Raw genomic sequence first — 15,467 nt, forward strand, 5'->3', positions numbered from 1 at the left:
ACAAGTTGGTTTTTAAGATTAGTTATAAGTTCTATTCAATTAAAAACCTTCTTTGTTGCTATGTTAGGAGATAGCTGAGTTTCAGCTCACTAGAGAACTACTTAAAGTACCACAGACCAGAAACAAAATCAACATGCCCATCGGAGTTGTCTGGTTTATGCTGAAACTTGCATCAAAATTTTTTAAATTACGTATGTGATTTTCATTGGTGGGTGTGTTACTGAGTTTCTCATTCTAGTACTTGAACATTGTCTTTAATGATTTTTATTATGCCCAATGCTAAGTCACAATATTCAAACAAGCAAATGAAGTAAAAAATTTTAACATTAGGAAGCCTACAAAAAACAGCTCTATAATCTCTTTGAACTAAACAGCACATACAACAAATCCAAGTAGCTAAAATGTTAAAATCTTTTCCATTTGGATTTAGAACCAAGCAGTACTATAACAACTGCTATATCTTTCATATTGCCAAGCATGTTTTCTTCACTTACAGTCGTTTCATGAAGAAATTCAACATGTCTCTCAACCTCAAAGTACTCCACTTCTAAATTATAGATTAACTCTACTTTCAGTCTAATTCTGTCTATGTTACCATTATAAAGTTATAGCCTATTTTGTATATCTCCCTCTCCCACCTTGAATCCTACTTTTTCTTTTCCATACCACCCTAATGTGATAGCCATTTTTATCTGTCATTATTAAAAGTAATACATTTCAGGGACCCTTGGGTGGCTCAGTAGGTTAAGCGTCAGACTTTGGCTTAGGTGTTGATCTCACAGTTTGTGAGTTTGAGCCCTGCATTGGGTTCTGTGCTGACAGCTCAGAGCCTGGAGCCTGCTTCTGATTCTGTATCTCCCTCTCTCTCTGTCCCTCACCAGCTGTACTCTGTCTCTCTCTCAAAAAATAAAAAAAACATTAAAAAATTTTTAAATGTAATACATGTCAGGGTGTTTTATTAGCAAAATGAGAACTATGCTCCTCAAAAACCAATATTTTTAATATTTGAACATTTTAATGGAAATCTCTCTAAATCACATTGCCTATTTCCCTGCCTTGGTGGCCAGCAAATTTTGCAGGACATTGCTTTGTGACTTTGACTTATTAATATTAACACAAAACTGTGCCTGCACACTGCACACCTTTGTGAACTCCACGGGTGGAGTTCAAGAGTGTTCTGAGGTGCCATGGAGTTTCACAGGCCACCTGTAACTTCCCCAGGACTCCACAGTCTGCTTCAGCTAGAGTCCCACTGCTCTCATCTGTTTTACACATTGGGTTTCTACTCTGGACTGTGTTTGAATAAGGATTTCCCCGATTAAACAAATTTATTGTACCAAGTGACCTTGAAGGGGTTCTCTTAGAACCCTTCATGCTACTTATTAATATATAATGCAGCAAGAGATAACAGTGTATTTTTGTTTATCTATTTTGTCTGTCTGTCTGTCTGTCTATCTATCTATCTATCTACCTACCTACCTACCTACCTACCTACCTATCTACCTATCTACCTATATACCTATCCATTCATCCACCCACCACTGCTGCTATTGAGATGGCCTCTCACTGAAGACTAGTCTAGAGAAACAAGTTCTAAACTCTGGGTCTGGAAGTTTTGTTAAGGAATAGGAGTGGCAAAGAAGGAAAGAAGAAAAACTAATTTGTGATAAGAAGAAATAATTATCTTGGCCAAGACCAAGGAGTTAGTAACAACCCATTTACATAGAGCTTAAAATAGAATTTAAAAGTGTACATGTATACATTTTATCACTTCATTTTCTCCAGGTAAGTGAGTCGTTATATTTGGAATGACATTCCAGTCTAGCTTTTCCTTCATGGTTAGTATGTGAAATCACCTTCTACTTTTCTATTATATGAGCATCTGTATTCTTTACTATTACATGAGCGTATGTATTCATTCTTACAATATTTCAGCTTGTTGATGGATATACTCAATAACATTTTCTATGCACTCTAGAAGTCAAACTCTGCACTCAAATTATATGTGGGTACAATCTAGGCTATACAGCATTTTCGATTAGCAATGCTAGTTTCTCGAATGGTACCACGTCTGAAACTCTTACTTGCGTGTCCCTCCTTTCATTTCTCACATGAGAACAAGAACTTTACTTACAGGGTGGGAAGGAGAAAGAATACTCCATGGGATCTTTCATGCTTTCACAGAAATAAAATGAAGTTCATGGCGGCTTTACCTACTGCCATTAGTTACAAAATGCTTTTCTATAACCTGGAAGAACATTCCTAAAATGACCTGGAAAGCTAAGGGAAAGGAGAAGGGGGAATATTTCTTCACACAAACAGGGTTAATAAATGTGAGAATTAAGTTGATATGCATGAAAGGTTAAAAGGAAAAAGGGGAGGAGTTCCCAAAGACATACTAACAAGGTATCATTTTAAAAGGAATTTTTCCTTCTCCAAAAATTTCTTTTATCAAAAATGGTGCTCTTCTAAAAAGAAGCTCCGCAATTCATTTGTGATTTGATTAACTGCATAGTCATGAAATAGAAAAATATTTAGTGTAAGTGTGAAGAATAGGAACTTGAAGTAAAATTATAAGGCAAAGAGGGAAGATATAAACTTATACCACCAGTAGTAGGAAAGACAGTTATTTATTTTTTTATTAAAAAAAAATTTTTAATGTTCATTTATTTTTGAGAGAGAGAGAGAGAGACAGAGTGTGAGCAGAGGAGGGGCAGACAGAGAGGGAGACACAGAATCTGAAGCAGGCTCCAGGCTCTGAGCTTCGAGCTTCTAGCTTCTAGCACAGAGCCCGATGCGGGGCTCGAACTCACAAACTGTGAGAGCATGACCTGAGCCGAAGTCGGACACTTAACCGACTGAGCCGACTGAGTGTTAAGGACACTTAACCTTTCCAAGGTGCCCCGGAAAGACAACGATTTAACATAAGTACCCATTTGCATCTTTCTGGCAATTCCTGACAACGTGACTTGGGCATGTTGCTCCCTCTCTGGGCCCCACTTTTTTTTTACCTATGGTTCTCCTGACTCTAGAGCTCCACATGTACTAAGAGCGCTAGTCTGTGTGTGTGGTGCTGGAAGGGGGGAAGTAAGGGGAGTTAGAGGTGTCTGTGTGTGTAGGGGCTCCTGAAAAGAAAACAGTATATTCCATAAACAAAAAAGATTTAACCTGCTTAAGATAGCCATTTATAACTTTTATTACTTTTTTAAATAAAAATTTCAAGGAGCTTGTGGATGAGATGGTGACAAATGGAATTCCACAGGGGAAGAAAAAAGAAACTGAAAACCACTAGCTTTAATGTTCTTTAAGGTACTTTCTGAGTCACCTGCTGTTCTGTTTAAAGTTTCTTTCCTCTGTATAGTAAAGTTCTCAAAATGTGGTCCACAGACCAATGGCATCAGTGTCACCTGAAAAGTGGCTAGAAATTCACATTTTTTAGCTCCAGCCCAGAACAAGAAAATCGGCTCTGGATTACCCAGACCTCACTCAAGGTCATTATGATACATGCTCAAGTGTACAAACCCCTGCTTTAAAAGTTCTAAGGGTTGTGTGCACTGGCCTTCTCCTATGTTCTAATTACTATTATTAATTACTACAATTGTGAACATTATCCACTCTCTGGCATGGATACCATTTATGCTAATTAAAGTCTTTTAGTCCTGCTTCTAAATTTACTGATTAGGAAAGCAGATTGGTTTGGACAGTTGGAAAATTTAAAGAGAGAAGTAGGGACCTACTGCAAACTTGTGTTAAGTTTATTATTTTCTTCCTTTAATTTTTTTTTCTCCTAGGCTATACTTAAATAATACATATTGACGGAAGTATTGCTAATTAGTCAACCAAAAATTACTTATTGAGCACCTAAGTGGCAAGGAGTGTTAAATCCAAGACATCCCTCAATAAAACGAACATATTAGAGCTGGGATTTAGTTATCTCAGGGAATGTTTTCAACCACGTCTGTGTTGAAACAGAATTCTGTTTGAGGAGGGAAAGAAAAGGGAGGGAAGAATAAATAGGAAAACCAACCTAGTTTCAAAGCAAAGAACCAACATTGCAAAAGGAAGAAAGAATCTTTGAACTTTTAAACAGGTAATTCCCCAATTTTAGTGGTAAATTTGTTGAAATTAGTGGGCCTGACCTTCCTGAACATGATTCGGTTCTTATGGTGCAGAGCTACGCGTGTATTTCCAACATGTGCCCCGTATGATTCTCACACGCACCGAAGTTTGAGGTCATTCGCATAAGGAATATTCATCCAAGTTGAAATTTAATAAAGAAAATCAACACACCAGGTAACAACATCAATTTCCAATTCTAAGGCAATTAGTCAATGACATATATCTTTAGTAAGATTTTAGAACGGGTGAGCTGGCATTTTAAGAAGTGTATTAGTTTATGTGTTATTCCTTGAAAAGGAATTCAAGGATTCAATTCCTTTTCCTATGTATAAAAGAGGTTAGGCTAGGGAATAGGTTTTCAGAACAGTAAGTCAGCCAGGAGAGTTCACAGCTCATGCTAGCTCAGAAGAAATAAACAAACTGAATGATTGAACTTACTTGTGCATTTTGGTAATAAGTACTCTGAAGCTCTGCTCTGCAGAAGCCCAGGACAGGAAAAGCAGGCCTGCCGCACGTCTGGATGGAGATGAACGATCAGAGCTGTACAGGAAAGCCTTGTGCCTCTATCAACACCTCATTTCAATTAGAGTTCAGCATTACTCTTCAAAAAAACATTATTTGGAAAAGAATATGTATTTGCCCCCCAAGTCACTGTCGGAAAACGTCTTCTAGCACAATGAAGATCAATGCCAATGCAATAATGTAATTTTCAGCCACTGTTTTCTTTAGTGGCGTAATGCAATGGTCAAGAAAATAAAGGACAGAGATTAAACGGTGATGGATCCTGCTTCAGTGGTTTCAGCTTTTTGTTAATGGGTGTCGCAGTGAAAATAACCATAGCAAGAGAAATCATGGAAAGTCTGCTGCTACAGAATATTTTGGAGACCGTTTCCAACATCAAAAAAGTGACAAGGCCCCAGAAGAGTGTTTCATGGACAGGCAACAACTATGATATGCTAACTACACCCCCACACGCGAATCTTTTGCAATGATTAGAGAGATCTCTAAAGCAACCGAGAAATTCTACCCCACATAATTTGCCCCATTTTCTCTTTGTTGCCCCGTGCCTAAGAAAGCAATCATAAAGTCCCTGTATTACCAAGACCAAGAGCAGCGAGGTATGGATTAAGAAAGACGCAGCTGAGCAAGAAATACTAGAAGGAAACTATCATGATAAGCTGAAAGTTTGTATGCAATGATGACAGTACCTGGACGGTCTTCAAACAATAGTATTATCATGAGATGAGAACATCAACAGGGAGGGTGAGATTTGGCCCATGTGAAAGGTTAGATCATACACAAAGAAATAAGCATGTTTTGAGCAACTATTAGGCACTGGGGTTTTCATACTCCAGCATCTTTCATGACAAATATTGTTAAGGTAAAGAAACTGAGGCACAGAGTTGATTAATACTCTACTCAAAGCCAAATGATTACAGATTGGCAAGACTGAGATTTGAATCTGGGTTTCTGATACCTAATTGACGGCTTTCTGCACTATTTCTCATGCTTTGGACAAAGCTTAAGGAGTTCATAACACAAAGGAAAAAAGGGGGGAATGTGTATAGGATTTGTTGAAATACCTTGACTCTTGTTTAGACAAAATATATCCATGGGTATAGATTACTGAGAAAGGCTAATCAGGGACTTGAAGGAAGTAAAAGTGGGCAGGTGGTGATAACTCTAGCATATGTTGTTCAGTAAAGTATATGAGAGTTAACTGTGTTCCATAATGAATTATAGTCTAACATTTATTAATAAGGTGGTGAAATTGTAGAATCTCACAAATAAACTGAGAACACTTCTGTACTTCAATTCTGGTTATTAAAGTTTCTTAATTCAATTCCTTGAAAAACTGGATCACTAACAGAAGGAGGTATCCTATTATTCTAGATCCTGATTAAAAAACAGATCAAAACAAACAAAAAAATCTCTCTAGATTTAACATATGGCTAAAACAACCCACACGGTCATATTAATCTTCTCCCTGATATATGCAAATAATCCCTGGCTTTTGCTATCTTGGATTTCATTACCTGTGTACAACCTAATCCTTCCAAATGAGCCCCAGACCCTGTGAAATGAGTGAAAGACATCACTGTGTCTTTACAATAGCTGTGTGTGGAGTCAGCTCACCTCTATTTTCAGCACAGAGGTGCACATGCTTTTATTTAATCAAATGATCCATGAGACACTACAAAGGAGAGATAATGACAGCCTAGAATGACTGTTTTGTGCTGCAAAGCCTGGAGTGTGGAGCAATTATTAGCTCAATCCCAGGCACAGGCATGTTCTATCTTTTCCTTTGCCTGCTGAGTTGATTCCAGTGAATTACACCTAGGTGATGAAGTCCAACAAGCAGATTTGTTCTACAGTTCATCTGTCTGCTCAAAGCAGGATTGCCTTTACAGAAAACCTTCCCAGGGCTTTGTCCAGCCTAGTTTAAAGTGTCTCATGTAATAATAAAGCTTCGATCCCCTTTTTTTTAGAAGATGATTCACGGCACTATAATCCTTAGAGAAATTCTCCTGGTTTTTATCCTTAAACTTTCTTTCCTATTTCTGTTGCTTCTTGATATAACTTACAGTGTCAGGAAGGTATTTATGTTTACTTCAGATGCTTTAACTACTGTCTCAAAGCTTAACTGTAGCCAAACAAAAGTTCTCAAGCTTTTACAATGTTTGCTCAAAATATATACTCATAGAAAATCATTATATATGCTGTAATCTTGTTGGCTAAAGTTGGCTTGTTGCTAACGTAATGTATTCGTTTCCACCAATAATGTAAAAAAAATAATGAGTCCTGGGTTTGACTTACACTTTTTCTCTGGGGACTTTTAATTAAATGTTATAAATATATTTTTTCTGAAGGTCTCACTTTCATACCTGAAGATATAAATAATACCTGCACTTTTCTTGGTTATATGTCATATATGGTTGAGTTGTTAAGAATGCAAACACTTCAGCACAGGATAACATTCTTGTGTGATAAAACCAATACTTCTCTTTGGCCTTCAGGGTCTTCCTTCAACCACACTTTGATTTGACCCTACTGTAAGATGGTGCTCTGACATAATTCCTAATTGTTCTGTATTCTATGCACTCTTTTTGGCCCATTTCATATTACGAGCCATTTCTCCATTTTTCTATATGAGGTATCTTGGTATAGCCCAGCCATTCTCCACTTAAACAATCTTAACATTTCTTTTTAATTCACTACAGCATTCTCATAATCTGGTTTGTTCAATTAACTCTCAGTCATGGAAATCTAAATGTCCCGTCAATGGAGTTAATTGGGAAAAACTTAAATGTACTAAATATTTGAAGCAACAGCACTAAGTTATCATCCTTTATTGAGAAGTTAAAATCTTTAATGAAATTCTGACTTAGAGTAATCCAAATGGCTTCATATAATATTTGTTGCTTTTATGAAAAGTATGGTAATCGCTATATATCCATCGCTTAATGTTTTGTGTTGTAAGATATCATGTTTTGATGAATTATAAATATTATGCCTTTGGAAAATCAGACTATTTCTGTACCACTTCGGTCTTTTCTTTCTATTATTTTGCTCTCAAGGAAATTAAGATCTAGCAAGTAACCATGACATTTATTAAGTAAGTTCTCGCCGGGATTTAGTTTCACCCAATGTAATTCAGTTGCTGTCTCCTGGATACATGCATTGATCCTTATAAAGAAGCTGATAAAAGCTCATAAACACACATATACGCCTCATGTAAGATTCTATCTGAACTATTTAGGTCTTCTGCATATCTGAAAATGTCTATGGAGAAACTCCTTTGCTACACATCTCCTCTAAAAGCTAATAAACATTGGGGCGCCTGGGTGGCGCAGTCGGTTTAGCGTCCGGCTTCAGCCAGGTCACGATCTTGCAGTCCGTGAGTTCGAGCCCCGCGTCGGGATCTGGGCTGATGGCTCAGAGCCTGGAGCCTGTTTCTGATTCTGTGTCTCCCTCTCTCTCTGCCCCTCCCCCGTTCATGCTCTGTCTCTCTCTGTCCCAAAAATAAATAAACGTTGAAAAAAAAAATTAAAAAATAAATAAATAAATAAAAGCTAATAAACATTAAAAAATCACAATACAAATATTACCTGGGCAAGGAGCAATTAGGTCAGTTATCGGAGTGACTTTTAAACATGAATATGAAAAATCATACTTATCCAAAGTAGACTTGATCAGTGATTTGCTGATTTTATAAGATGGGACCACAAACACAGCAACATCACAGCCCTCAACACATCCATCTATCAGTGGGTTAATGAGCTGTGGGGGAGAAGGGTTACATAATGCAAGAAAAATCTGAAAGGGGGTCAGTGAAGAAAAATTAAAGGAAGGCTTTATTTTTACATCCTATCTGTATTCATTATTGACCCCAAAAGGAACTTAGTTGCTTTAAACAATTATTTCTGTGATATTCAGAGAGAGAAAAATATTGGTCCTGGTTGATCCTACCATTGTCAGGGATGTCAGGTCAATGGCATCACTTCTCTGGGCCTTAGTTTCCTTAGTGATAAAACAAATGACCGCTAAATGTTCTGCTTTTATGACTCACTTGGTTAGTTACTCAACATACGCTCGGAAGAAAAGATATTAGATTATGTACCTCAAATACAAAAAAAGCTATCTTTTAAATTTGCATATTTCTTATTCTAAAATAAGACAGTTAAAGAAATTGAGAAAGGTTAATAAAGAATATTTAAGGGTGAACACAACTAAATGGAAAGTACTGGTACATGCAATACTAATTTGGAAGTAGCAAAGATTTTGAAAGAATCATTTGAAAGGGAAGGCCTTAAAACTTATTTCTTATGCAATTGATCCTGGTAGCAAGGCTTCATTCATAAAGATCGGTTTGCATGTTTGCTGCATACAGAACAAACTCAACAGAGAACACTCCTGAATTCTGCTCTCTTGGCAAAGAAGTATACTGTATGAATACAGAGGCTGCATTTTTGCCAAAAGCCAAATTCCATTTAAGGTGATATGACACTTCAAAATCAGTCACTGTGTTCATGGATAATGCGTGAACATACAAGAGAAATTATTATTATTTTAGCAAGGACACCGAATAGCAATAGTGGAGGTAGCCGTCAGTAGACTGAAAGGAAATGAAGATGCTATAATAATTAAAATAAGCTCACATCAATAACAGTGTGTGTGGAGGGAGCAATGGATGAAGAGATGTGGTTTACGCTGGCTCATTGGTCAAGTCAAGGCATGACTTAATTTAGGGTATGCCAGTCTGCTTAAAAGACACTGCAACAAACCTTACAGTTCTAAAGGGGAAGGGTAGTTTTCAGTCATGAGCAGTTGAAGAGCCAAGGAAAGAAAATGGTAAAGCCTTACGAATGTAGCATTTTCACTGCAATATCTATCGCTAGGTAATCATGTACCAAGTGTGAATTTTCAAAGAAAGAGGGAAACTCTTGGCAAAGTAATAAGTGCATTTGTAATAAATCGTGCTGTGCATAATGCAGAATTAGAGCAGAGAAAATAGGATGACAGAGCTCGTTATGTTTAAGTCATGAAAGAGTAAATAACATTAAATTGCAATGGCATTTAAAACAAATTCTCTGTGGAATTTTGACTTTTTTCTTTATTTAAATCAACAGCAGAGTTGCTGTTTCCTAATTCATAAGTTTTTTTTTTTCAAAGAAAGAACACTGATTATGTAGTACGTATATAGTATAAGATCACTGTAATAGAAGTAAATTTTTCCCAAACAGATGGAGCAGATTTTACAAGAAGGGAAAAAAGAAACCTAACGGACTCTCTAGATAGCACCATTATATTCCTGGAAGGCCTGTGGGCCTCTCTAGCTGTTAAGAATTTGGGATAAACTTAGTCCCACAAGCAACTGACTTCAAAGCAACATATTAAATACATGAAGTTCTTAGTTTATACAAATGAAGAAATGCAAGAGTCACTTGAATGACTTGGAATAAAAGTTAATAAAGAAGGCAATTGAATACATTTTTCTGAGACCCATTTTAAAAATGAATTTCCTAATTCACACTTAACTTTCAAAAATCACTATTCAGAACCAAAATCAAAAATATTAATATAAAGGATTTCAACATTACCCTCCAAAAGAAAGACTTCACAGAGAAATAAGATCCAACCACTTCATTTTCTGAAAGATCCTAAAAACAAACAAATATTTAGCTAAATTTTGAGGTGTTTTTGAGAATACTTAATTAGCCCAATGAAACCAAAATAAATAAAACCCCAAAGTTATATGTCCTATGACACTTTCGATGTTTATAAACTGTTAGTTTTCTTTCCTTGAGTAAATTAAAGTTTTTCTCTTATTCATATCTAATATCAATGGCGGTAAGTCTAGAAAGGATTATTTCTGTAATTTTTAAAGAATCTACTTACCTCTTTATTTTAAATTGTTGATTATTATATCTCAAAGTGTAACACTTTATTTTAGAAAATAGAACTGTTCAAAAGTACTTTAAGATTTTGAAATAAGTCATATAATATCTGTGCCTTTTAACAAAACAATTTAACACCATAGACCCACAGAGCATTTTTAAAGAATAATAGTAGCAATTTTAGTTATAATCATGTACCTACTCAAATTTAGTTTAATCCCTATTAAAAACGTCCTAGTTTTATGATATAATATAGAACATAGATAATACAAGTTAGTTAACTTGGGCCTTACAAAAATAATTTAATAAAATGAATACTGAGAAGAGTAGCAATATCCTAACAAAACATCACGTTGGATATTTTATTACTTAATCCTCAGACATTTATAGAGTAAAACCGGTTCAACTTCAGGAAATCAAATCATTGTTGGTCACTTTTAAGGAGAACATTTGCATTACATGCATCTTTTAAATTGGTATGTTTTGCATCCTGTTTCTGGGTGTCAGTTATGGTAAAACTGTGGGAATCTGAGGACCCTTATCAGGCAGCATCAACCTCTGACATTGTGATGAATCAGAAGAAGTTTTGTAACTTACTTGATTCCTCCATAACTTTGTGTTAGCGACTAAGACAGTGGCCCAGCACCTCACATGATGCCTATTGCATAGTAGGTGCTCAATAAATAATTTGTTGATTGTTAGTTACTGGGAGTTTCCACTGGTTAGGTATAGATATTCCTTCCAAAAATGATACCAAAAATCATATCAGAAAATAATAGTGAGCTAACATGTTTAGAGTGTACAGCAAGTTGTATAATTTAAATTTAGAACTAGAATTACATTAAGGATAATTTATATAATCTACCTGTTTTGTTTGTTTGTTTGTTTGTTCACACAAAATCTATTTCTTACTGAAATTACTTTCACTTTCCCAAGTTACCTGCATAGGATTTGGTCAGGTAGCATGGCTAATGTCAGAGGTTACTAGGAAGAACTCTTGAGTTTAAGACCTTGTTTTATCATCACTACAGAGTTATAATTCAATTACGTGTACAGCTATGGTTCTCATCTGTCACTCGTAGCACGCTGTCACATCAGTATCTCAAAAAAAAAAAAAAAAAACACGCAACAAACAACAAATCCTGAAAAAACACATTTACCTTTGGACACTGGGGCATGAGTGTTACAAGGAATGACTGTAGTCTTTTGATGCTGTACACTGTTTAACTACAAAGACCTTCCAGATTTTACAAAAGATGTGTGTTTCTTTTCTATTGCTAATTCTCTCCTTACTCTGATTCCCAATTCTTTTTAAATTAAGCAGCATGTTTAGCAACATGTGGAGAATTTTAAAGTATCATATTAAAGGAACTGAAGTCTTGAAGTCTCCTTACACAAATAATTTCCCAAGAGCCAATAAGACAAGTAATACAACAGTGAGTTTTACCTTAACGTAAAATGTATTAAGGCAACTTAAATGGAGGTGAGAGTGCTGGCTTTAGACTCAAGACAGTTACAACAAATAATATGACCATTAAACATTCCAAAGTATTGTTAATTCATTTAAAGTTCAAGTGGTCTAAGGTGACTAATGTTGAAACCACCAACTTCATACTTTTCATTCTTCCTCAGATGAATACCCTTTGAGGGTAATGAGATAATTATGTGACTGGTACGCAGAGAGATTGATGAATTTGTGTGTGGGGGGGAGGGGGAAGGGGAAATTTTAATGATCAGCATTTAGAACTTAGGTTTCTCTGTTAAAATTTAAGAAACAAAAATATTAGCCACATTTGGATCCACTGATGTGTTCAGGCTGTGCTTTTCATGCCATGTTTAATTACTTCTGTCATTATTCATCAACTAAAATTTATATTTCATTTTACAACCTACATTCTCATGTAAATTTAGGCCTTTATTTCAAATGGAACAACTTAATTTTCCTGTGGACCCTTATGTCATTTATTGCCTTGATGAATATAAAATCCACAGCAGATGAGGTGTGGCTTTCCTTTAGTGAGAGTTTCTAATAATAACAATAATAATAAGACACCTGGCATTATGATAAAGAGTTCTAAAAAAAGTGATTTTTTGAGGGCAAGATTTCAATCATTATTGTAGATATTTAGTTACATTTCTGTCTCCATTGGAACAAGAATCTGATAAGTGAATGAAAGGCCATTTTAAAAGTGCTAAAATTATAAATTAAGAGCAAAAGGAAACAGAACAAAGAGCAGAGACATCAAATTGATAAAGGAAAATTATTGACGTTATCCTGAATAATGAATCGTTGAGTATTTATGCTGAGGCGTTGCATTTATCAAAGTAGCTAGACACATTGATAATATCTTATTTAAATCTAGTTTTTGCCTCCAAAACACCAATACACACTAAGAAAGTTTGTCTTCAAAGATCCAAAATCCTACTGTGAATCTAAAAAGTAACAAGATTGTAAATTTAAAAATCTAGAAGATAGACTTTTCCCCAGAGAAATAAAACTAAAGGACAGTTGATTTCTTTCCTAACAAATGAACATGATGCTGTATTTAGTTCAGCCTCCTATTTAAATACATCATAAAAATCTTTAAAGACTTTGTCACTGGATGAACAAGGATTAGCCTTGAACTTCTGTTAATTGTGATATTTTTCATTAGCTTTAATGGGTACAGGCCTTTAAACATATTGTAGTTATCATAACTCAGCAATTCTTCAATACTCAAAAACTCACCACAGATTTGAAATTGGGAAGCCTGAGATTCAAACGTGAAGGTCAACCCAGGTAGCCTTCAGATTACACAGAATATTTTTAAGGTGCACAATTCCTTTTCTCAATACTCTCTAGGCATTTAAGAGGTTAGAAATAGATAAACCCATAAATAAATAATTTTCGTAGCCTTTCCTGGTCTGACTAAAATCACTGTTTATCAGAGCTCTATAGCTCTTGGTTGCCCCGACCAAGTTGAATATGTCTATTGATAGTTATGTAACTAAAAACAGGGACACGAAGTAAGTAGAAATTACAGTGAAGTTCTATTTTCCTGTTTTCTTGGTTACTCAAAGAGGTGCTCATACCATTTATACTCATTAAACACCAATATGATTCCCTCTGCAACTCCAACTGTCCATTTAAATATTTCTGACGAGAGACAGACAATCTCAACTCCCCAGAGGACATGCCCTGTAACTGAAGGCTGGCTTTGCTTTGTCTTTTATTTTCCTAGAAATTTTAACTTAAATCTTTAATTTGTGCATTAGCGTGTATGTATACACACATGCATGCATGTGTATCTATTACTGTCAACCATGGCTTTGAAAGCAGAATCTTCACAAAATTATGATTTATTTTCATTGAGGATATTTAGGGAACTTTAAAACCAACATATCTCCTCCTAGTCACATTCAACTTAATATGCATATATACATGTGTGTATATACATATATATATATATATATATACACACACACATACATATATCACATGTATACATATATATGTTAGATATATCTGATGTACATCATATATACACATATATATCTTTGAATTCAAAGGCCATATAATCTTGCAAACCAACAGTTAGCTCCATTATCCTGGAGCCACGTTGTATTAGTTCCCTCCCTTTGGTCAGTCTGGAGAGGATCTTGGAAAATTGTCAGCTCACTGGGGAACACATATTAGCAGTGTGAATGCCAATCAGTGGTCCACAATTAAACATTTTAGAGCCAGCGCACAGGCGTCAAGGCATTCGTCTTCTGCCTGAGATTACCTTTTGTCCTTTCACTTTGTGCCAAGTCATCCAGCTTTGCTCCCTCAAGGACCCACAACATTTTAAAAATTCAACAAGAGCGGTCAAATAAATGTAAAGCCACTGTTACAGCAAATCCCTGTAGTTATGAATTACAATATATAAAAATGTATGATATTTTATACCAATGGGAAAATATTGTCAAAACAGCAAGAAAAAAATCATCTCTACATAAAATTTAACCATGGCTTCATGTAATTTGTGGGATAATAAAATATTTACTGCACTATGATATCTCTATTTTAGATAAACTTACTAGAAATTTTGAGAGTTTAGTTGATCGAGGTAAAAATAGTCTTTTATATTAGAAATGCCCATGCTATTTGCCTTTTGTTCACCACTGCACTTGGGAATCTCAGAAGCCTTAATTATGAGGTTGACTTTATAGCATTCCCAGATAACACAGATTTGGTAGTATAAATAGTGGTAAGGACTTTTAAAAGAACATTGTATTTCCTTTGGAAACATGTAAGCATCTCATTTTTTCAAAAATTTATGCATAATAATTTTAAATGAGACACCAAAGAAAAGCCTTTTAGGTCCTCACAGGTGAGAGAGTCAATGACCAAGAAAGCTTGTGTGTTTTGCAAGTTTAAAAAATCATCTATTTATTATCAGGATGTGAAGTCTTTGGAGAAAGAACCTAATAACTGCTAAATAATGACTCCCCCCCCCCCCCCGCCGCTATGTCGGACTGTGTGAGATACCTAAAAATGTGTTAATCTGTTTCTCTAACGTTTCTTAAATTAAAGCACTTAGAGGTTTTCACTGATGCATTTTTAATGTGTCATCCAAGGTGTCAGGTTTAACTATGCCCTGCAGACTTAGAGTGGAAAGTGTTCTCTAGTTTAAATTAACAATATGCTTGCCAAAAGTCTTATTAGAAATTGCTTCATTCACCAGTGAATAAAGTGTTTTATAGTTCATTAAAATTATGCTAAGTGATTATAATAAAATCTTTATAAAAAAGATATATTACTAAAAAAATAAGCCATCAAGTAACAGAAGATATGCTAATGAGACATGATCACAAAGTCCATATTATATTATTCAAAGGATTATCTCTTCTTAAAAGATTTCTAAACTGTTATTGTTGAGAATATGAATTGCAGTGTGTATATCTTTATATTATCAGAATGGTTATGTC

At 35.3% G+C, this 15,467-nt stretch overlaps 1 protein-coding gene across 17 annotated transcripts in view; it reads right to left on the bottom strand.

The window, feature by feature from the left end:
- Positions 1-15,467, bottom strand: part of MCTP1 (multiple C2 and transmembrane domain containing 1) — a 534,160-nt gene that overhangs the window by 200,385 nt on the left and 318,308 nt on the right. For 13 of the 17 annotated variants that reach the window (XM_045498313.1, XM_045498303.1, XM_045498323.1 and 10 more), the window contains 2 exons: positions 10,221-10,280; positions 4,558-4,635 (listed from right to left, as the gene is read on the bottom strand). The exons of the other annotated variants lie outside the window; for them this stretch is intronic. In XM_045498313.1, coding sequence (XP_045354269.1) covers positions 4,558-4,635; positions 10,221-10,280 — 138 coding nt within the window. The remainder of the gene's footprint in view (positions 1-4,557; positions 4,636-10,220; positions 10,281-15,467) is intronic. 17 annotated transcript variants of the gene reach the window in all.

This window comes from Leopardus geoffroyi, chromosome A1 (genome assembly GCF_018350155.1).
Source record: "Leopardus geoffroyi isolate Oge1 chromosome A1, O.geoffroyi_Oge1_pat1.0, whole genome shotgun sequence".
Taxonomy (NCBI): Eukaryota; Metazoa; Chordata; class Mammalia; order Carnivora; family Felidae; genus Leopardus; species Leopardus geoffroyi.